At 37.7% G+C, this 23,963-nt stretch overlaps 1 protein-coding gene across 1 annotated transcript; it reads left to right on the forward strand.

Annotated features, from left to right (window-relative positions):
• Positions 1-228: 228 nt before the first annotated feature.
• Positions 229-23,113, forward strand: LOC126751337 (uncharacterized). Its single transcript, XM_050461523.1, has 3 exons — positions 229-828; positions 19,114-19,465; positions 19,553-23,113. Exons 2-3 carry the CDS (start codon positions 19,339-19,341, stop codon positions 19,954-19,956), a joined length of 531 nt encoding a protein of 176 aa, XP_050317480.1. The 5' UTR covers positions 229-828; positions 19,114-19,338; the 3' UTR covers positions 19,957-23,113.
• Positions 23,114-23,963: the final 850 nt, after the last annotated feature.

The raw sequence follows: 23,963 nt of genomic DNA on the forward strand, positions 1-23,963 counted from the left end.
TAAGAACGAGCATATGCTCTTAATTTCCTTCTAAATAGCGAATTCACCACGAATTGGAGAGACAGCATAGAAGTACGTGCTCCACAGGCGCAAGGCAGCAATTGAAATCTCTCATTTGTTAGCTCAGCTGATGAGCGACGCCAGCAAAGGCACTGTGTTGAATGCGACCAATTTGCAGCGCATAAAATACCCGGACCTTCGCCAGATTGCTCAGTAGCCGATAAGGAATCCGCCAGGAAAGTTCGAAGTTCCAGAAAGTCCCGTAAGAACGCGTTAAGTAAGGAAAAGCGCGCGCGCTCCTTTGACCCTACGCTCTAAATTTACACTGCTCGAATTGCAGGCAAGCAGTAAAGTTCAAAGTGTTTGTAGTAATACATAGGATAACGCATCCTTTCACACATACATACGTTGCCGACACACCAAGTGGATACGAACAAACACATACAAACGCATGAAGCTCTGCTCTCCACTCCGTACTTGTGCGGCGCTATGTGGGTAGGATGTGGTGTGGTAAGCCGCAACGGTGCTTTCTACTGAATGCGAAGTGTAAGCGTGTATGTGGCAACACTCCACCCCACCAACACTCTCCAATATTACTCGTATTACAACCGTTCGGTGTACATAACTGCATACGAATGCAAAACTGAATAATCATTAGAAAGCAAAATGTGTGGAAAATAAAGAGTGAAAAAAGTGAAAAAAAGAAAACAACAAAGAAACGAAAACAAACCAAAAGGATAGTGAAATACATACGAACAAACAAGGATTGGCGAAGTTTTTTAGCCTCTACGCGTTCGTGGTGTTCGTCGTGGCCGCAGCGGCAAAGGAGTAAGTGAAAGTTCTGCTATGCTAAATTGTGGGCAGCGAGAGCGACAATTATTTTATGAGTGCATGTGTGTATGTGTGAGTGTCAGGCATACTGGCGTGAGTTCATTGACTGAAAAGAGGTGAAAGCCTGCGAAATAACGCTTCAGTGCCTTCTTCTTATATTCGCTAGTGCCCAACTTCCTGCTTGAGTGACTGCCAGACTGCCTGACTGAATGACTGAGTGACTCACTGTGAACGTAAACAAATTTTCATAATTAATGCATTGTGTGCTGGCCTGTTAAGTTTGCTGCGTGCGTATGTGTGTGTGTGCAATATTTTGTGTACATACGCTGTATGAAGATGTAACTGTGATTTAAAGTTCTGCGTCGGTGTTCAATCTGTGGATGTTGACTTCGGAAAAGCGTCCTGCATTTGAGTGTCAGTATATTTTTAGCACTTTATTGTTATTGCGAGCAACAATTATGACAGTATTTGCTCAACTTTTTCACACATTTGGCGAAAAGTTGGTAAATGTGGAAATTAAAATCTTTTATTGCCAAACTATCATTGGATATAAGGAACAAACTTTGCCTGTCGGGGAGTTATGTGCGTGGCTATCAAGGCGTTAGTGAAGGTGGCGAAATCCGTTGTTGAATTATTTGATATAGGTTTTGCACACAATACGTTATTATAACGCTCACGTTGAGACCGTTTTCTTTCGATAGCCACATGAGCAGAAGTGAAATAGTCCACCTTTTTTTATGATACGATATTTCTATGGTTCTGTAAAAAGAAATATGTATATTTTCCAATAGATGAATTTAGAAATATGTATCTCGCGTTGTAACGGGCGATCAAAGTAGAGGTATATTTTTCAAAAGGATTATTTTGACAAATTACGCATGAGTCGTGTCAAGGTTTTGTTCAGTATTGTTTGGTATTTCATCATGAAAAGATTTATGCTTGAACCACGTCCACAAATCGCTTAACTTTATCACGAAAATTCACGCTTTGTAGACAATGTGTTTCACGTGCTTCGCTCAACTTTGGTCAACATAATCGACTTACTGAACGTACTATTCGCAATAATATCACCTATCTTGAGACCCAGTATTCATTATTGGATAATATTCGACTCAATAGACCACTTCAGCACGTTGTGAAGAAAATATAGCAGCGGTAGCTGACAAGTACTCGAAGATCATGTAGAGTCGATTCCGCGCCGTTCGCAGTGACTCGGACTGACATATGGAGCGACTTGGCACATTTTACAACGAGAGCTTAAGTTAAAAGCGTGCAAAATACAGCTTGTGCAGGAACTGAAGCCGCTCCTCCTTCCCAAACGACATTGCTTCGCTCTATGCGATGTTGAAAGGTCCAAGAAGATCCGACGTTTTCGAGCTAAATTTCGTTTTCGCATTTGAGACGAAGAGCAACCTGAAGAGATTCAAGAGCTGCCATTTCTTCCAGAAAAAAAAAAGTGGAAACAGCGGTCCATATTTCTTCAAAAATCCCACATTTATTGAGAAAACGCTTCGGTGAGCAGATAATTTCACGTTTCTTGCCGGTCATTTGGTCACCAAGATCGTGTGATATTGCACCGTCTCACTTTCTTCTGTGAGAAAAAATGTGATGTAAAGTTCAAATTATATGCGGACAATCCCGCTTCGATTCTGGCCTTGAAGCAAAACATCACGCGTGTCATTCGCCAGTTACCAGTCAAAATGCTCGAACGAGTCATCGAAAATTGAACTCAACGGATGGACCATCTGAGACGTAGCCGCGACCAACATTTGAAAGAGATAATCTTCAAAAAATAAATAGCAACGAATGTTCTTTCAAAATTTCTGTGTTTTTCTTATAAAGAAGTAGGAAACCTCAAAATGCATCGCCTTTATAAGCGATCATACTAAAAAAAATTTCTGACAGTTTTGTGATTGTTTCACTTAGGACAGCACAAGTCAAATATTAACGAATTGAATGAAAAATGAAAAATGTTAATAAATAGTTGGTCCTGATGTTATAATGCGCATTTTTGGTATTGTTCCATTTCTGCACCACGAAGGTAAAGTGTCGAAAATAACAATCAAATATTAAGTTTAGTTCTTTGTGAAGCCAGACGAAAAACTTTGGTAGTTAGTTATCAGCTTTCGACAAAACGCTTGGAACCTATCACAAATCTGCTAAGGTATCCACCAGCTGAGAGCGAAGAGTTCCTCAAACCTTGTACGCTTTACGAAAGGACAGAAAGACCTTGCGAATTTACAGCTGCTAGTAGTTGATCAACGCGCCCACCCGTTCACATTTCGTAGCTATGGAGGCAGAAGTACCTGGCCTAGAACGGCAGGACACAATATGAAACTCGATGAATGGGTCTCACAAATGTTGACGCAAAATTCGTCATGAACCGATTTTCCATTTGCAATTGCTGTTGAATTGCGACAAAATCAATGACTTTTTGTAGCGGATGATTACTGGTGATGAAAAGTGGATTACTCCCGACAACATCAAGCGAAAACAGTCATGGTAAAATAGCGGTGCGTTAGCGCAAATGGTAACCAAGTCAAGAGTGATAATAAAGAAAGTTTTACTGAGTGTTTGTCTAAATCGGATCAAAACTACAAGTGCCCAGATATCGGACCTGTGGATCAAAGTTCCAATTATTGGGTGGGATTGACAGTGAATTATGAACTATGAGTTACTCCTCTACGGACAAACTTTTTATTCGGATCTGTCAGCTATTGGGATGTCTGTAAGAATCAATCGCCGAGAATTGGACAATTTTGAACAAGTTTGGATCCTCCAGGACAACGCCACACATAAGAACTTGCCGAAAGCTGCGGGAACGTGTTGGGAAGATTAAGCATCCACCGGTCCGGGCTTAACACCAAGCGATTACAACTATTCCTGCCTATGGCGTATAATTTTAGTGGTGAGAAATTCGTCTCGAGAGAGTTTTTTGAAAGTGAACTGTCCCTGTTTTTACCAATAGGGACTAGAGTTTCAAAGGATTGAAGAAGTTATGTTTGATTGAAGCTATGTTAAAAAATGCCAGCACATTTTTCAACAAAACGGGACATATTTGGCCTAAATTGCAGAATTCCAACTTTGTTAAATAAAACAATCAATCAAGTGAAAAATAATGAATTTAATTTTACAAAGGAAGTTTCCATGTGTGCGATTGAAGCAAGAAATTTTCTTGATTTATTTTCACATATTATTATTAACATTTTAGTCCTGTAGAGTTTAAAGCCATAGAATGACAGCTTTAAACGTTTTAAAGTGCACAATAGCTGTTATTCAAACTGACCGATGAAAATCAAGATACATTTTTGAATAAATACTGTAAACAATTTTCCTTATTAAGTAAGCTTAATCGAATTAAAGATTGTTTATATCACACAGCGCGACTAAAAAACTACCAAAATGTTTACCGTCCGATACAACGACGCCGGCAGACTATCAATTTTGAAAAATAGGCGTGACTCCGCCCTCTAAGCAGCTTAGTATCTTATATATCTCCTAACCCACTGAACGTATAATAACCAAATTCGCTCAAAACTCCTTAAGCACCCCTAAAGACACGGTAAAAATAGATGAAATCCTGTTATGACCCCGCCCACTCATCATATTATGGTTCCGTTAAAAACTATTAATAAAATGAAATTTCGCACCTCGGATGACACGAGAGCACTTTATAGGAGCCTGTGTTAGAAATGGACGAGAATCTATATCTCAGGCCCTACTTGACCAGTATCAACAAAATTTGGTATATAAAATCACCTTTATATGCCTATATACCAGTGTAAAAATAATCAAAATCTTACTACAACCAGATCTACATCAATTACATGCTTATTATACTCTCGCAACAAAGTTGCTAAGGAAGTATTATAGTTTTGTTCACATAACGGTTGTTTGTAAGTCCTAAAACTAAAAAGAGTCAGATATAGGGTTATATATACCAAAGTGATCAGGGTGACGAGTAGAGTCGAAATCCCGATGTCTGTCTGTCCGTCCGTCCGTCTGTCCGTCCGTCCGTCCGTGCAAGCTGTAACTTGAGTAAAAATTGAGATATCATGATGAAACTTGGTACACGTATTCCTTGGCTCCATAAGAAGGTTAAGTTCGAAGATGGACAAAATCGGCCTACTGCCACGCCCACAAAATGGCGGAAACCGAAAACCTATAAAGTGTCATAACTAAGCCATAAATAAAGAGATTAAAGTGAAATTTGGCACAAAGGATCGCATTATGGAGGGGCATATTTGGACGTAATTTTTTTGGAAAAGTGGGCGTGGCCCCGCCCCCTACTAAGTTTTTTGTACATATCTCGGAAACTACTACAGCTATGTCAACCAAATTCTATAGAGTCTTTTCCTTCAAGCATTTCCATATACAGTTCAAAAATGGAAGAAATCGGATAATAACCTCGCCCACCTCCCATACAAAGGTTATGTTGAAAATCACTAAAAGTGCGTTAACCGACTAACAAAAAACGTTAGAAACACTAAATTTTACGGAAGAAATGGCAGAAGGAAGCTGCATCCAGGCTTTTTTTAAAAATTGAAAATGGGCGTGGCGTCGCCCACTTATGGACCAAAAACCATATCGCGGGAACTACTCAACCGATTTCAATTAAATTCGGTATGTTATAGTTTCTTAACACCCTGATGATATGTGCAAAATATGGGTGAAATCGGTTCACAACCACGCCTTCTTCCAATATAACGCTATTTTGAATTCCATCTGATGCCTTCTCTATATAATATATACATTAGGAACCAATGATGATAGCGGAATAAAACTTTACACAAATACGGTATTTGAAAAATATGTAAATAACTGATAATGAAATCTAGATTATCACTTTATCGTGCGAGAGTATAAAATGTTCGGTGACACCCCGAACTTAGCCCTTCTTTACTTGTTTTTAATTCCATTTGATCTTTCACTTTCCAAAATGCAAGCCAATGAATGTATATGCCCGAATAGTGCGCATAAAGTAGGCCTTATGATCAGAAAGTGTCAAAATCGGACCAAAACTATTCAAGTCCCTAGATACCGAATATGTCAAAGTTCTAGTTGTGCACTTTTTATCGAAAGTATCGGTCAATCTGCGAGACATATGTAACGAATGATCCAAGCAGAGAAACTTTTTCCAATAGCCTTTTTTTGCCAAATAACGCATGAGTCGTGTCAAGCTGTCACGTTATTTTTGTTCAGTACTGTTTGGCATTTGATCATGGAAAGATTTTCTCCTAAAAAACGTTTACAAATCGTTCAACTTTATTACGAAAATTCACGTTTTGTAAGGAATGTGTTTCACTCGCTTCGCTTAACATATGGTCAACATAGTCGGCCTACTAAACGTACTATTCGCAAAACCATAAGACCCATCATTGGATGATATTCGACCGAATAGACCATGTTCAGCCATATCAGCCGTAACTGAGATTGTACACAAAGACCGTGGAGAGTCGATTCGGCGCTGTTTGCAGCATCTCGGACTGAAGTATGGAACGACTTGACACATTTTATATCGAGATCTTAAACTGAAAGCGTACAAAATATAGCTTGCGCAAGAACTGAAGCCGCTCGACCTTCTTAAGCGACATCGCTTCGCTCTGTGGGCTCTTTAAAAGTTCCAAGAAGATCCGACGTTATCAAACCAAATGTGATGCCGGTGAGAACGTACCTGTCAATGGCGACCGTTATCGCGCCGACTATTTGAAGCCTAAAATTGAAGCTCATGATCTCGACGGTTTCAGTTTATGCGGACTATCACGCTTCGCGTCAAGCCTGTGATGAAATCATCATGCGCGGTTCTCGCCAGTTACTAGTCGAAATGCCATCTGAAACGTGGTCGCGGCCAATATTTGAAAGAGATAATCTACAAAAAATAAATGCTGAACAATGTCCTTTCGAATGATAATAATAATTTCCCAATAAATTTGAAATTTCTGTGCTTTTTCTTTATAAAAATGGATCACCTTTTATTATTGAAATTCGAAGAAAGCATTTTCCTAATTATAATGTACTCTTCGTTCACAAATGAAGGTATTTCCCTGGTTTTGATCCTGGCTAGTTGCCATGGTATGCCATGTTCGGTTACACCCGCACTTAGCTCTTCCTTACTTAGTGTTATTTACATTTAAGTAAAAACGGTGTCAAAACTCAAGTTTGTGTTCTGGGTTCGATATTGTAGCAACATTTCCCAAAACTACTTGTAATCTAATGGTTTTAGTTCTTTAATAATTTACAGTTTTTATAAATGAGCTTATCAGCAGTTATTTTATACCTGGCAAAACTTTTCAAGTCAAATACTTGTAGTAGAATTATATTGCGAAATGCATACTTAATTTTTTACGCTTGACCATTTCATCACATAATGTGATTTTAATTACTTAATTGCAACAAGTTATATGAGTGTTGATGCTTGAGTAATAAAATTTAATATCCCCTTCAATCACACTTATTTGTGGAAATCATTAATTACATAACTTTCAACTGAATTCGTTCAGATCAATTGCAGCCAACTTTTTCGAAGTGTTTCAATTCTAAGAATAATGAAACCAATAAATTGCTTAACAACAAACAAACTTTTTTGGCCAGAATTCGGTCTTCTTAATCACCCATCAGCATTGTGGCCAGAATTCGTGGAAAATAAAACATTTCAAACGCAGTTAAAAAGTTGTCGGTTTGAATATTATTATTGCACTTATTTGCCACTTTCCCATTACTCATCACATCAGCTCTTCGCGCAAACAATTTTGAACATCTTGAATAATAATATTTGGTATTCATGGAGTGAGTTAAATACCAGATACCTTTTGAATCGATGCTGGGTGCGTCCCTCATGTATCGTTCATCATTAAGTTTATATGTAAAACCTCACATAATCTTTTTCACCCACTACCGCTCACATTTCTCGTTGGTTCACATATAAATTCATGGAATTTCCCCTGGCGCTTTACTGTGGCCTGCTCTGACACGGTTTTGCCAATTTCAAGGTCAACGGGATTGAACGAAATATGCCAGGCATTTGACACAGCCATAAAGAGGATTATTCTGGGTGGCTGTGCTGTCCGATCTAATAAAAACTGAGCTTTTTAAACGTAAAATGTTGCCAGCCGAGCAAGCAGGGCGGGGGTGGAGCAGACTATGTTAAATATATGTATATAAATAATGTGTGATGGCCGGTTGAGCGAAATATTTGTAGTCAAACTGTTGAATAACGTTTTCTTTCACATTCATTCACTTTCATTTCATTTTCATTCTATTTAATATGTTGTTGGTGTTGTTATATTTTATATTTGATGTGCGGTGTACGGGAATGTTGTTTGTAAGTGGATTAAAAATACTAAACTTTACCTCGCGGTTGTAAATAATTTCAATGTTTGTAGAACAATGGGATTCAAGGCATGCTAACAGAGCTCTGTGTAGAAGCAAGAATTATTGCAATTTGGGTGGCATCGAAGCAATTTACTAATCTTTATGACTGAAAGAGAAGCTGTGTTATCAGGTAAAAACAAGAAAAAACGTTAACTTCGGCTGCACCGATGCTAATATACCCTTCACAGGTGCATTTCTTTTAGTAATTATGTGTTCAGTTTGTATGGAAGCTACACGGTATAGTAATCCGATCTGAACAATTTTTTCGGAGATTATATTATTATATTAAGCAGTAATCCATGTCAAATTTCGTGAAGATACCACGTCAAATGCAAAAATTTTCCATACAAGCCCTTGATTCCGATCGTTCGGTTTGTATGGCAGCTATATGCTATAGTTAACCGATCTGAACAATTTCTTCGGAGATTACATTGTTGCCTTAGAAAATAATCTATACCAAATTTCGTGAAGATACATTGTCAAATGTGAAAGTTTTCCATACAAGAACTTGATTCCAATCGTTCAGTTTATATGGCAGCTATATGTTATAGTGGTCCGATATCGGCAGTTCTAACAAATGAGCAGCTTCTCGAAGAGAAAATGACGTTTGCAAAATTTCAAAACGATATCTTAAAAACTGAGGGACTAGTTCGTATATATACAGACGGACAGACGGACGGACAGACAGACGGACATGTCTAAGCTCAACATCCTGATCATTTATATATATCCTTTATAGGGTCTCCAACGATTCCTTCTGGGTGTTACAAACTTCGTGACAAACTTAATATACCCTGTTCAAGGTATAACCAGAAAAAAACAAAGATAAGTTGATGATTTGGGGCAGTATTTTCAGATGTTCAACCGAAATAAACCAGAGTTTTTGTCCCGATATATGTCTATTTCAAAGTGTAGAACTGTAAAACACAACATTCGGCATTTTGGGATGCACATGGAAATTTTTTTATTGTCTTCTTCTTCTTCTTTACTGGCGTAGATACCACTTGCGCAACGTGGCGCCAATTCGAGATACCAAGTGCAGATAGGTCCTTCCCACCTGATCTCTCCAACGGAGTAGAGGGCTCCCTTTTTCTTTGCTTTCCCCGGCGGGTACTGCGTCAAATACTTTCAAAGCTGGAATGTTTTCATCTATACGGAAGACATAATCTAACCAGCGTAGTCGGAATGCTCACTGGGAAAAAGTGTTCATCGAATGAACAGGTGATCATCGAAACTGAGACAATTTTAAAAGTTTGGTTCTTGTTCGTTGAGTGAACATTCTCAATTGTCTCCTCAGCTTAAAGATAGCATTAATTGGCATGAGTTATTATGCGTTATTGTTGTTGTTTTTGCTGTTATTGCTGGTTCCAAGATAAATGATATTATCTACGACTTCGAAATGATGACTGTCAACAGTGACGTTTGAGTCTAGGTCTTAAAGGAATGCTCACTGGGAAAAAATGTTCATCGAATGAACAGGTGATCATCGAAACTGAGACCAATTTTAAAGCAAGGACAAATATTACTACATTAATGATCACCCTTGAATTGAACTATGTTGAATAAAAGAAACGAATTTTGCAAAAAAAAATTGTGTGATACTTTGATAGGTCGTGGATGAACCGTGAAGAGTTCATTTAGGTCCTCTTCGATAGTCGGCTCCACATTAGAAATATCAATTTGACTCAACGCGTGAACCGAATAATATTAATATTATTTTGGTAGCAAATTTGAATGATTTGCAAACATTGCTCATTATGAATCGACCAATCAAACTGAGTATAAATCAAGTAACAGCTGTCAAAAATACCAAATCCGAAAGCAGTATTCCCTCATTGAAAACTAAACGTAGAAAAAAGACCTTTATAAACATTTAGTTATATACAAAGAGCCTTCCAAAGTAAACAGGACTTTTTGAATCTAGCGCCCCCTGGTGGCGCCATCTATTGCTATATGTCGACTGGTGCCTTAGAATCTGCTATCTTTATCGATTGTCCAGTGAGAATTTCATGACATTTCATTGACTGGAAGTGAAGTTATTGTGTTTTAAGTGTCAGTATGTTTGTGTTATCGGTGCGAAAATGAGCTTCGAACAAAGAGCCAACATTAAATTTTGTTTTAAAATTGGTAAAACTTTTACCGAAACGTTTCAATTGAGGAAACAATTTTATGGCGATGATTGCCTATCCCGTAGCAGAGTGCACGAGTGGTTTCAACGTTCTCAAAGTGGTCGTGAGGATATAAATGACGATCAACATGTGGGCCAATCAAAATCCGTGATCACTGGAAATTCCATCGTAACTGTGGGTGAATTCATCAAAAATCAACCGAAATCATCATTGAAATTCATGGAAATGGAATTGAACATCTCCAAAACATCGATTTATCGCATTTTGACCGAACATTTGGGCTGGCGAAAGGGGGGTGCACGGCTTGTTCCGCACAAATTGATTGACGACCAAAAATTGCTCAGAATCCAACATTCGATTCGACGCTTGGGACCGATTATTTCACCAAATATCACATTTTAATCATTAACCACTCTCCGTATTCACCTGATATGGCACCGTGCGACTTCTTCCTTTTCGTAAAAATGCATTTGCACATGAAAGGAAAGCGTTATGCAGACGTAGAGGCCATTCAAAAAACATTTGTTCTGATTTTTTTTAAAGTCCTGTTTACTTTAGAACGCACCTTGTGCATGGTAAACACTTCTCCAGCCATAACATCTTGATCGCCATCTCAAGATTCCTAATTGATGACGATGAAACGGATGTTCTATTGCCCGACCATGAACAAGTTCGAATAGCAATTACCCGCCTGAAGAACAACAAAACGACGTGACCGATGGATTGCCGGCCGAGCTATTCAAACACGGCGGCGAAGAACTGATAAGGAGCATGCATCAGCTCGATTGGAATTTTAGTGTGCTGTGTCCATTCCATAAAACGGAAGACCCCACAATCTGCGCCAACTACAGTGGGGGGATAAGTCCCTTCAACATCGCATATAAGGTTCTATCGAGTGTACTGTATGACAGATTAAAGCCCACCGTCAATAAACTGATTGGACTTTACTGGCCAACAACTTACCAAGTATTCACCGTGCGTCAAATCTAGGAAAAGACCCGTGAAAAAAAGATCGACACATACCACCTCTTCGTCGATTACAAAGCTGCTTTTGACAGCACGAAAAGAAGCTGCCTTTATGCCGCTAGACTAAAATTGACAAAATTGACAGAGTTCATAGGCCCTAATGTGTGAACTGATAATGGTTTAGCCTTCTATTATTTAAGAACTTCGAATATGGAAGCGTTGAGGTTCAAGTGAATTTCGATATAACTGTAATTGAAGACATTACCTTCAGTATATTCGTACGAATATTTTCAGTACTTTCGATTCCACATAGTAAATGTAATATATCTGCACATACAACTATTTATTTTGAAAGGCTATAAAATTTATAATGTGTTATAAGTCTTTTGCAGATTGTTATATACCTACACGCACACATGTATAAACAGATATGCATATACATATAAGACATTTTCCTGGCCAATGCTCACCGTGGCATGTTTCGGCCCATGTGTTGCACAGCCCCAAATTGAATTATTGATTGGACATTTGGCAGGTGTAATCCGATTTATTTGGCAACAGCAAATGCCAACAAAAACTCTTGACGACTCAACACGAACTCATACACAGACTTATCCAGCTACTTGTATACCATATATAGACCAATTCACTGGCCTCTTAGCCTTGACGGATCTACTTATTTGGCAGTGGCACATTAAATGCTCGACGATATTTAAGTGACAATCGTCTATAAATACATACTTTGTAAGTTCTTTAATTTAATACGAGCTCCCTTAAGTGACTAAATAACTAAGTAAATAAGGCTTTGTATAACTCACTTAGCCAACAGTGCTTCACGCTTGTTACTGCTTTCATAAGTCTTGGCAGTAATTCTTTTATTCAATCAACCAGTCGGCAAAATGCGTGCGACTTGTAAAATGCGGAAAAATGGAAAAACTATTAAAGGACAACAAAGTCCCGTACAAGGCGACCGTTATAGTGCCGGCAATCATTCAATGTCACAATGATGGCGGGAAAGTGGAACAGCAGCCGGTTGCTGCCACGTCAAACACCGACAATGCAACATTTTCATAATGCTTGTAGTTTGTGTGTATGAGTGCATGAAGTTGCGTTGCTTTTAAATCAGCGGGGAAGTGGCCGGTGCTTAAGTGCACCGACGTGTTGCTTGTGGCTGCAAGAGGGTCCAAATGCTTAGGGTCGCATTTTGCATCTTCATAATTCCTCCAGTCGCTGGGGTGATGCGTCTTAATGATTTGAAGTTTATGCAAAACTTTTCTTTGTTGCCCTTCGGCGCTTTCTAGTTTAGGTGCCATCGCAAGCGTTGCTATTCGCTTATGGGAGCTATTAAATTGTTCGCTTTATGCACTTTTTATTGCAAGAGAAGTGCGTGAGTGGAGAACGTCACTTGAATTTGTTGTGTCAGAAAACAGCTTGCGTTTTCAGCATAAAGGCGCCTCATTTATTGCTCTTTTTATTGCATATGAGTATATTTTAATATTCTGCTACATACACATCTACTTATTAAATTCGCTTAAATCTTCATTGCACGAGATATCGATTTATATGTCAGGAACCGGCAATAAAAATGCCAATAGTAACATTTGTACGACTATAATCAATTAATAATTGTGTTGATAATATTGGTGTTTTTATCTTAATGAGAAAAGGTTTTTAATATCGAAAAATGAGTTAAATTATTTTTATTTATACAAGATGGTTTTTAGAGAAGAAGGAGAATCGTTATTAGTTACATGAAATTGTGAACCGATTGCGCCGTTTTTAATAGAAACCAATTCTAACTTATATCTGATCAATTTTCTGAATGGACCATATAAATGGTGACAAAAAGGTACCCGGATATTGTTAACAAAACGCAAAATATTTCATTTTCCATCAATATTTATTTTATTGCCTTGAAAGTAATCCCCACTAGATGTAATGCACTTACGTCAATGATTTTTCTTGTCCACGAAACATTTTTCAAAAGTAATTTATGGGATGGCCTTCAGCTTCTTGTTTTATCTCATTGACCGACAGAAACAAACAGCGCGCTGGTCGTTTATTTTCCTGTTTGACGCCAATTGGAGACTCCAAGTGTAGCCAGGTCTTTCTTCTTCACCTGGTCTTTCTAACGGAGTGGAGGCCTTCCTCTTCCTCTGCTTTCCCCGACGGGTTCTGCGTGGAATACCCTCAGAGCTGTAGTGTTTCCATCCAATAGGACAACATAATCTACCCAGCGTAGCCGCTGTCTATTAATTCGCTAAACTATGTCAATGTCGTCGTATATCTCGTAGAGCTCTTCGTTCCATCGCCTTTGGTATTCGCCGTTGCCAATGCGCAAAGAACCATAAATCTTCCGTAGAACCTCTCTCTCGAAAATTCGTAATGCCGACTCATAAGATGTTGTCACCGTTCATGCCTCTGCATCATATAGCAAGACGGGGATGATTAGTGGCTTTTAGAGTTTGGTTTTTGTTCGAGAGAGTACTTTAATTACAATTTGCTGCAGTCTGAAGTAGCACCTTTTGGCAAGAGTTATTTTGTGGTCAATGATATCAATATCTTCGGCGTACGCCAGCAGCCGTACACACTTTTAGAAGATTGTACCTTCTCCATTAAGCACTGTAGCTCGAATCATTTTCTCCAGCAGTAGATTGAGAAAGTTGCACGATAGGAAGTCCCCTTTGTCGGAAATCTCGTTTGGTATCGAATGGATCAAAGAGGTCCTTCCCTATCCTGACGAGCTTTTGGTATTGTTCAACGTCAGTTTACACAGCCGTATTAGTTTAGCGGAACCGACCATATTCTACAAAGAAGGTGATTCATGCTCCTTATCAGTTCCTTGTCACCGTATGTGAAAATGTTGTTCTTCAGACAGGTAATTGCTATTCGAACTTCTTCATGGTCGGGCAGTACAACGTCTGCTCCATCGTCATCGATTGGGAAATCGGGTTCACCATCTCCTGGTGTTATGCTTTCACTGCCATTCAGCAGGTTAGAGAAGTGTACGCTCCGAAACGAATATTTTGTTCACTTGGTTCTCTAAATAGGTTCTTAGATTCCTCTGCGAAAACCTCGTGAAGTATGAGTTTTGGTAATCTGAGTTGAGGTATTTATTCCGTTAGAATACTTTGCTGGTTACGATAAATATCTTTTGTACTTTACCGAACATGAAACTTCCCTAATTGCTTCTAACTTGGCAAGGTGACGCTGTTGTACATTCCAAGTGCAGAGAGGTCGCGTGGGCGCTCTTGCTTCTGATAACGAGCCATGTGTCTCGAATCGAAGAAGCTTTTCGCTGAAGCATAATCTTCCATGACCTAACCAGCGCATTTGTTGGATTTTTATGTGCTTTGTTATATCCATGTCGCCGTAGAGATCATACAGTTCATGGTTCCATCAGAAAAAATCATGAGATTTTCTCAAATATAACACATAACTAAATTTAGTTTAACTTAGATTATTTTCTTTGAAAAGCTGTAAAAAATTTCAGTTAAGCATAATTTTTGAACACACCTTTCATAAAGCCAAAGCGACGAAGAAAAAGTAATAGTTTTCTCAGAGAAACTACCAAACCGTTTAGTTCTTTTGTGTTCCATGGTAATTTTCCGCAGCTGGAAGCATCGCAATATGTGAGTGAAATCTAACGAGCAACAAATATAGCAGTGAAAAATATCATAGAGGGAAGGGATCTGAAATTATTATGGTTCAAAAACCTGTAAAAAGCTCGCATGAGGCCTCGTCATATCGTCCAATCTCACTCACCTTGCACTCTTACCTGTGTAATCGCTACTTTAGAATCAAGTAAGGTACTTTAGAATCGTGTGGCCTACAGATGATTTGTTTTACCTTTGATCGCTACAAGACCTCTTTCGCTTCTTTTTCTAGCCTGAACATGGCTGCGATGACGATTTATTGTTAAGGCCTACGATGTGAATATCATCCGCTTGCACCAGAATCTTTGTATTTTTAGTGCGTCTCACTTTTTCTAGCATTATATTGAAGGAGTCCCGCGAGGAAGAATCACCCTGCCTAAAACCTGCCCCAGGGGCCCTATTCTGTATCTCGATTCGTAAATGTATTACATTCGAAATTCGGATCTACTTTATAATTATGCGAAAGTTGGACCACCCTGTGCCAGAATAAATACGTACAATTTTCGTTTTTGCTTTCTACAACTCAAAAGCTAACGAATATTTTATTCGAAAATTGGCTTGAAAATCCGAAAATCGAGTTACAGAATATAAAAAATCCGAATTCGAGTAAACTTTTTTTCGAATCGAGTTACAGAATAGGCCCCCTCGTCTGATATCGAATGACTCGAAGATGTCCTACCCGTAACGTTGTCACTGTGGATTATTGGTGTTTTTGCCATTTAGCAATGTCGAGAAGTGTTTCCTCGAAATTTTGAGATTTTAATTAAAATACTAGATCTTTGAAGTACGAGTTTCGAACATTTCAGGCTGGTACTACTATATACAGAGGCGGACAAAAGTGTACATACACCCCCTATTTTCATGATGTATTGATACATTTTTATTCTAATATTTATTCTAATAACAATGAATTAAAAAAAATCATTATTTAATATACAATAACAAATTTATGGAAGAAAAACTCAAAAATTGCGTTGACAAAAATATACATACGGTACACAGATCATTCTTAGTACATTGTTATGATTACCGTTTGCCTTTTTCTTTCATTTCATTATGTTTACTGTTTGGCATTTATTGAATTCAGTTTTGGGTTGAACACTTGAATAGCTACAATGGATCCGCGAAAGAAAATTTAAATTGATGTAAGAAATTTGGTGATAAAACAAGGAAGAGAAAAAAAATCATATGGTGAAATTTCTAAAATTTTAAACTTGAGTCGAGCAACAGTACAGACAATTGTAAAAAACTTCGAAAATAGTGGTTTCACCGAAAATAAGTCGCGCAGTGGCCGCCCGAAAAAAACTATCTCGTAGAGACGTCAGCCCGATTCTCATAGAAGTAGACAAAAGTCCAAAAGTAGATGTTCCAAAATAGCCGAACACATAGCAAGTCAAAAGAGTATCCATCCAAAAACAATACAAAGAACTCTGAACGGAAATGGGTTCCATGACACCATGTCACCACAGAAGAAACTACTTATGTATTTCTGAAAAAACCGGAAACTTCATTTAGAATTCGCCCAAAAACACAAAGACAAGGAGATGGATTTTTGGGAAACAGTTTTATTTACAGATGAGTCTAAATTCAAGATTTTTGGTAGCGATGGAAGAGCTAGAGTTTGGAGAAAAACTAACGCTGCGCTAGAACCGAAAAACAAAGTATCAACTGTGAAGCATAAGTATATAAGTATCGGGTGATTTTTTAAGAGCTTGATAACTTTTTTTAAAAAAAAACGCATAAAATTTGCAAAATCTCATCGGTTCTTTATTTGAAACGTTAGATTGGTTCATGACATTTACTTTTTGAAGATAATTTCATTTAAATGTTGACCGCGGCTGCGTCTTAGGTGGTCCATTCGGAAAGTCCAATTTTGGGCAACTTTTTCGAGCATTTCGGCCGGAATAGCCCGAATTTCTTCGGAAATGTTGTCTTCCAAAGCTGGAATAGTTGCTGGCTTATTTCTGTAGACTTTAGACTTGACGTAGCCCCACAAAAAATAGTCTAAAGGCGTTAAATCGCATGATCTTGGTGGCCAACTTACGGGTCCATTTCATGAGATGAATTGTTCTCCGAAGTTTTCCCTCAAAATGGCCATAGAATCGCGAGCTGTGTGGCATGTAGCGCCATCTTGTTGAAACCACATGAGTCAACATTTAAATGAAATTATCTTCAAAAAGTAAATGTCATGAACCAATCTAACGTTTCAAATAAAGAACCGATGAGATTTTGCAAATTTTATGCGTTTTTTTTTAAAAAAAAGTTATCAAGCTCTTAAAAAATCACCCGATATAAGCCTCTGTTGGAACTCAGTTCCGGTTAGATCTTTCAACAAGATAACGATCAAATTGTTAAGGATTGGTTGCTTTATTATGCTCTAAGACAATAAAACACACCACCTCAAAGGCCAGATTTGAATATTATTGAACATGTCTGGAACATAAAATTAGAAATCACCAGATTTCTAGCTCTTCTATACCCAAAGAGCGCATATTAGAAGTTTGGTATATCATAACGTCTGCAGAGTTGAAAAATTTAGCAGAATCAATGCTACGGCGTCTTCAAGCAGTTATAGATGCAAATGGGGCCCAACTAAATACTAAAACGTCTTAATAACTACTATTTTCTAAAGTTTTCGAACTGAAATAAGTTATTTTCTACTGTATGTAGACTTTTGTCAAAATAATTTTTGAGTTTTTCTTCCACAAATTTGTTATTTTATATTAAGTAATGGATTTTTTTAAGTTTATTGTTATTAAAAAACAAGTAAGGAAGGGCTAAGTTCGGGTGTCACCGAACATTTTATACTCTCGCATGATAAAGCGATAATCGAGATTTCATTATCCGTCATTTACATATTTTTCAAATAACGTATTTGTGTAAAGTTTTATTCCGCTAACATCATTGGTTCCTAATGTATATATTATACAGGGAAGGCATCAGATGGAATTCAAAATAGCGTTATATTGGAAGAAGGCGTGGTTGTTAACCGATTTCACCCATATTTCGTACATGTCATCAGGGTGTTAAGAAAATATTATATACCGGATTTCATTGAAATCGGTATAGTAGTTCCTGAGATATGGTTTTTGGTCCATTAGTGGGCGACGCCACGCCAATTTTCAGTTTTTAAAAAAGGCCTGTGTGCAGCTTCCTTCTGCCATTTCTTCCGTAAAATTTAGTGTTTCTGACGTTTTTTGTTAGTCGGTTAACGCACTTTTAGTGATTTTCAACATAACCTTTGTATGGGAGGTGGGCGTGGTTATTATCCGATTTCTTTCATTTTTGAACTGTATAAGGAAATGCCTGAAGGAAACAACTCTATAGAGTTTAGTTGACATAGCTATAGTAATTTCCGAGATATGTACAAAAAACTTAGTAGGGGGTGGGGTCACGCCCACTTTTCCAAAAAAGTTAAGTCGAAATATGCTACTCCCTAATGTGATCCTTTGTGCCAAATTTCACTTTAATATCTTTATTTATGGCTTAGTTATGACACTTTATAGGTTTTCGGTTTCCGCCATTTGGTGGGCGTGGCAGTTGGCCGATTTTGCCCATCTTCGAACTTAACCTTCTTATGGAACCAGGAAATACGTGTACCAAGTTTCATCATGATATCTCAATTTTTACTCAAGTTACAGCTTGCACGGGCGGACGGACGGACGGACAGACAGACATCCGGATTTCAACTCTACTTATCACCCTGATCACTTTGGTATATATAACCCTATATCTGACTCTTTTAGTTTTAGGACTTACAAACAACCGTTATGTGAACAAAACTATAATACTCTCCTTAGCAACTTTGTTGCGAGAGTATAAAAAGATAAGAATAAAACTGTATCAACACATTTTTCTAAAAAGTCTTTGTACAATCATATGCAATAAAATAGGGGGTGTATGTAGACTTTTGTCCGCCACTATATATATAATTTTAATTTTGCTTAGCTATGGCCGATAAAAACCGTTGTACCTAATGGCAAAAACTGGACTGGATATCCAGGTTACTTGATATTCGAATAATTGGTTTTCAGGTTATTCGAATAATTTCAAGAGCCCTAATGTTTACGCTTTGTTTTGATTTACACATTTACACCAATTTACAGCTTGTATTTAAAATGTAATCGTAATGTAATTTAATCTTTAATTACTGTTTTCAGCGTAATCAGGCTCCTATTTCGCTACAACGGACAGCATGTTACCAAAAATATGAACCAAAATGGCTAGCAATCTTCTATTCGCTAGAAATTTATATGCGTAACACGCGCACATTAATACGCCGACATAAACACATGCAACATTTGAGGAGGTACAACTAAAAAGACAACAACAACAACATATAAATATCCCCAGAGACCGCGCTATCACATTACCAGCCACGAAAGATGCATCAAGTGCTGAGCTATGAGACCGCTGTACGTGCCAACAGTTCCCGCGAGTTCCGCGAATATGTCACCAAACGCACTTGCGTCAGTCTCGTGCTCACAATAGCCTTCCTGACGCTCATACTGGGTATGTATGTGTTTAGCATTATTTAGACTCTTTATGGCATTGCCTTTTCGTTGGCTTATGAAATTAAGTTCAAATTGTTTTTCACAGGCTATTTGCTGGGCAATTTCGTGTCGGAGCGTAAATATCAAATGCGACTGAACAAGGCGGCCGGCAAAGGAGTGGGACCGCCGCACACGGTGGAAGTGAGCAGCGCCGATTATGCAAATCTCAAAGAAATCAATGCTTACCAAAAGAACAAAGACAAGCTTTTGAGCTCGGCACAATCGCTCAGTGAGTTATTGAAGCGCGATCAAAGCTATCCGGCGAGTTCCATCAATACGGACATATTCAACAAGTACATATCGTGCACACAGGATATACCGCCCAGCACCAGCATCGACTACAGCCAATTCATCGAGCAGTTGGTGGACAATACGGCGGCGCGGCAACGCGATTGCTTGCGTGTGATTCAGTTGATTATTGATAATCACATGAGCGGTGACACGAACTGAACATACAAGGGCGATGTCACGCTTGCGGAGGGGAATGTGATAAGACAGCGAATGCAATATGCTTAAATAGGCAAAAGCAGTTGGTTTGTGCGGATGTGGGCGTGGCTGATTATGATTTTATATATACATATATGTATAAGTATATCGACATCTTTCATAGTGGGCCAAAAACTTTTTTATAATATCAATGTATATTATTTTTGTAAAGATTTTTTCTAAATATATACATACATACATATACATAGTAGTTGCATCACGTATTGACCACACACATACTTATATCCCATATATATGTACACACATGTATATGTGCCATAGCAAACAGTCCAGCCAAATAGGCAAGTTGTGTGCTTTTTCAGCGTAAAACCTACGCAGTGAGGCGCACTCTCCCAGGGGAAGCGGCGGCCGGCGACGACTGCGTATTTTCAAAAAAAAAAAACAAAATACCATTGGGAAAGAAAGAGGCTTTTAGTGAAAGTAAATGTTGTTCTAAATACATAATGCATACAAATTAACTTGAAGAATTTAAACTAACACAAGCAAATATTAATATATATATAAATACACACACTCACTCACTCATATATATGGTCTTTACTACTCTGAGCAAGAAATAATAAGACTCTGTTTATAATTTTAAAATTCTTAATTTTTTCTTTAAAATCTTTGTTGCCCCTTCAATGTAATCCTTCTTGGCCGCAATACATTTGTGCCAAGCCTTTTTCCAATACCCGAAGCAGTTGTTAAAGTCATTTTCCGGAATAACCTTCAATGCACGTATCAAATTTACGTTTAATGTCTTTAATTGATTCAAATGGGTTTCCTAGGAGCGGTCGTTTGAGTTTGCTCAAATAGCTAGAAGTCACACGGTGGTAAGTCAGGTAAATACGGTGGTTACGGCACGATATTGGTTGAAAATATGGCGAAAAACTCACGTAAAGTCAATGCAGCATGCGTTGGTGAATGATCGTGGTGCAAAAACCAAGAGTTGTTGACACATAATTCCGCTTGTAGACAGTTTGGCCGGTCGGAAGGAGTTCGAAGTGCTCCACACCTCGATAACCGAAGAAAATTGTCAACACCGCCTTAATTTTTGACCTGCTTGTCGTGGGTTTTTCGGCTTCGGCTCACCTTTGCCAGGATATTCGGCCGATTGATCGTCTGTTTTCGGGTGGTAAGCATAAATCCAAGATTCATTGGCAGTAATAATACGTTTCATGACAACCTGGTAGTCGGAGAATGATCTTTCAAAATGGTTTTCACTGATCCTTCTGGTATTTCAACGACACCAGTGACATCTCTGACTGTTAATCGTCGATTCTCAAGCACCAATTCCTTTCTTTTATTGACGTGTTGATCACCAGTTGATGTTGATGGCCGTCCTGAACGTGGTTCGTCGTCAACGCATTCTCGACTCTCTTTGAATAATTTGTACCAATCAAGACCAGTTGTTCGCGCCAAACAATTATCACCGAAGATCTTTTCCTACAATCAGAACATTTCGGCACCAGAAACTTGATTCCGCTCACAAAATTGTATGTAACATATTTGTTAAATAATTTCACTCATCGTAAAAATCGTGGAATGCATTTTATGTTCTTCAGAAAGGCTAGTGTGTGCTAAACACTAATGATTATTTGGTTGTGATATTTGGCACAGATGTCACTGACAGTCATACCAAATCAGAAAAAAAAAGATTTCAACGAATGGGTTTTTAGTCGAAATTTAAATTAAAAAGTCTTACTATTTCTTGCCCACAGTACCGCATACACCTACATCCATAATAAATATGCAAATCTAAAGCAAAATCATTTCAACCGAAAAAACGGTGTGAAAACGAAAACACTTTCAATGCGTTTATTATTCTTGAATGTGCTCAATGTTTACTTAAGGGAATACTTACTTATGTATGTGTGTACATTATGTATGTGTATGCGCTCTCGGCGCTACACGCATGTGTATTGCTGTACATTATGGTAATAAAATAGAATTTATTTATGGAAAATTCCAATTTAAATATATGAAGATCTGTAATATCACACACACGTAAAGAAAGCTTATGCATATTAGGGTGTGTCATTTTTAGGTAAAAATTATTTTTATTTTTACAATGCTGCGCAAATCTTCATAATACCCTTCACTAATACAAAATATGGCAGTTATATGCTATAGTGATTCGATATGAACATTTTCTTCGGAGATAATGCTATTGCCTTGAATAATAATTAATGCTAAATTTCGTCAGAAGTCGATACAAGGACTGGATTTTGTTCGGTCAGTTTGTATGCCTGCTATATACTATGGTGATCCGATCTAAAAAAACTTTTTTCGAAAATTGTACGGTTATCTTTTACAATCTTGCTTACCAAATTTCATGACTAGGCCTTGTCCATTAAAAAATTGTCTATATCAGAACATGACCTTGCTTGTTTTGTTTCCATAGAATCTATGTATATATATGCTATTGTGATCCGATATCGGCGGTTCCAATAAATGAGCAGCTTGAGAAAATAAGACGTACGCAAAATTTCAGATATACAAGTATATACCAAAATCTCATCACTTCATGTATATATAGACAGGCGGATGGACGGATGAATATAACTAAAAAGATTGAGCTCATCGTGCTGATAATTTAGTTATATATATTTTTGGGGGCTCTAACGTTTTTTCTGGGTGTTAAAAACTTCGTGGAACACTTAATAAACCTTGTTCAGGGTATAAAAACTCCGTGTCATATAATTAGAAAATGGAAAGTTAGAAAGAGCACCCTTTAATATTAATATCAAAAACTCATGAGGATATCTTTTTTACCTTTTTGAAATTGTTTGTCTGTTTTTTTACCTTGAAAAAAAAAAAATCCCAAAAGTGACACACCCTAATACAAATATCTGTATTTGAACACAATACAATTTGTTTTTATGTACAGCATTCTTGAAGTCAGTCCTCTTGGCGCTGACACTGAAAGCATTATTTAATTATTTAAGAGGTACTGAATTTTTTACATGTACACCAAAAAAGAAACAACAAAAAGTAATAATAATTATAAGAATTCTGATTGTACTTAAACGAAGCAGAGATTAATGCCTGAAAGGTAGCGAAATGAATAAATGAATAAATTATTAAATATAAATGTGAAACAAAGATTTAAAAGAGATTCTGAAATTTGTATGATAATTTTATTTTGAAAGAAATTAGAAAGCGAAGAACAAGAAGTCTTGTTAACTACTTTGTTAACTGTTACAAACTGATTGCATCGGTGGGCGTTCCGGGAGCAGGTAAGATTTAAATGTACAAGTTCTTAAGGTAAGGTTCAGAAAGCTTATTGTACCATAGCATGCATTAAGCATCGTAACGATGTATAGTATATAGGTAGGGTGGCTAAATGTAAAACCACGGTGAAGAAAATCCCCTAACTCTATCACGTTCTCTCTAAACCTAAACCCTGTGCCCCTGATGAAGTTCACAAATGCAAAAAATTGTATCTGTGCAACTTTCGCGACATCGTCAAGAAACCCTCCACCGATTGTTGCGATTTTTTTCTATACAAAGCCTTGTCTTCCCATAGAAGACGTTCTATAGCACTTCTTCTTCTATCACATGATTGCCAAGTCCCTCCCAGCAGAATCTGCCAATAATACAGTGACCTGTTAGAACTCCTACCAGAGTTGCTATGTTAACCCCTTTCTAACTATTGGAATGTGCGGCTTGTATTCCATTCATAAACGTGACAAAAACAAAGATCATCTCTACCGAGTCTATAACATATTTGTCGATTAAATATCTACAAGTAGTCAGAGGCGTATATATTTGCTCTTTAACAGAGTTTAATTGTAGGTTGGTGTATGCTTTGGCCCACAGTTATCTGTATCACGGTTGCTAGGAATTTCACTATGTCCTAGAATCCATTGCAAATATACCCTAAAATCAGATGGTAGATCCACTAAGAGATTAAGGCATTATTTTACTATCTCCGATGAAACTCGAGAAGACTTTAGTGAATTAAA

Source organism: Bactrocera neohumeralis, chromosome 2, assembly GCF_024586455.1.
Source record: "Bactrocera neohumeralis isolate Rockhampton chromosome 2, APGP_CSIRO_Bneo_wtdbg2-racon-allhic-juicebox.fasta_v2, whole genome shotgun sequence".
Lineage (NCBI taxonomy): Eukaryota > Metazoa > Arthropoda > Insecta > Diptera > Tephritidae > Bactrocera > Bactrocera neohumeralis.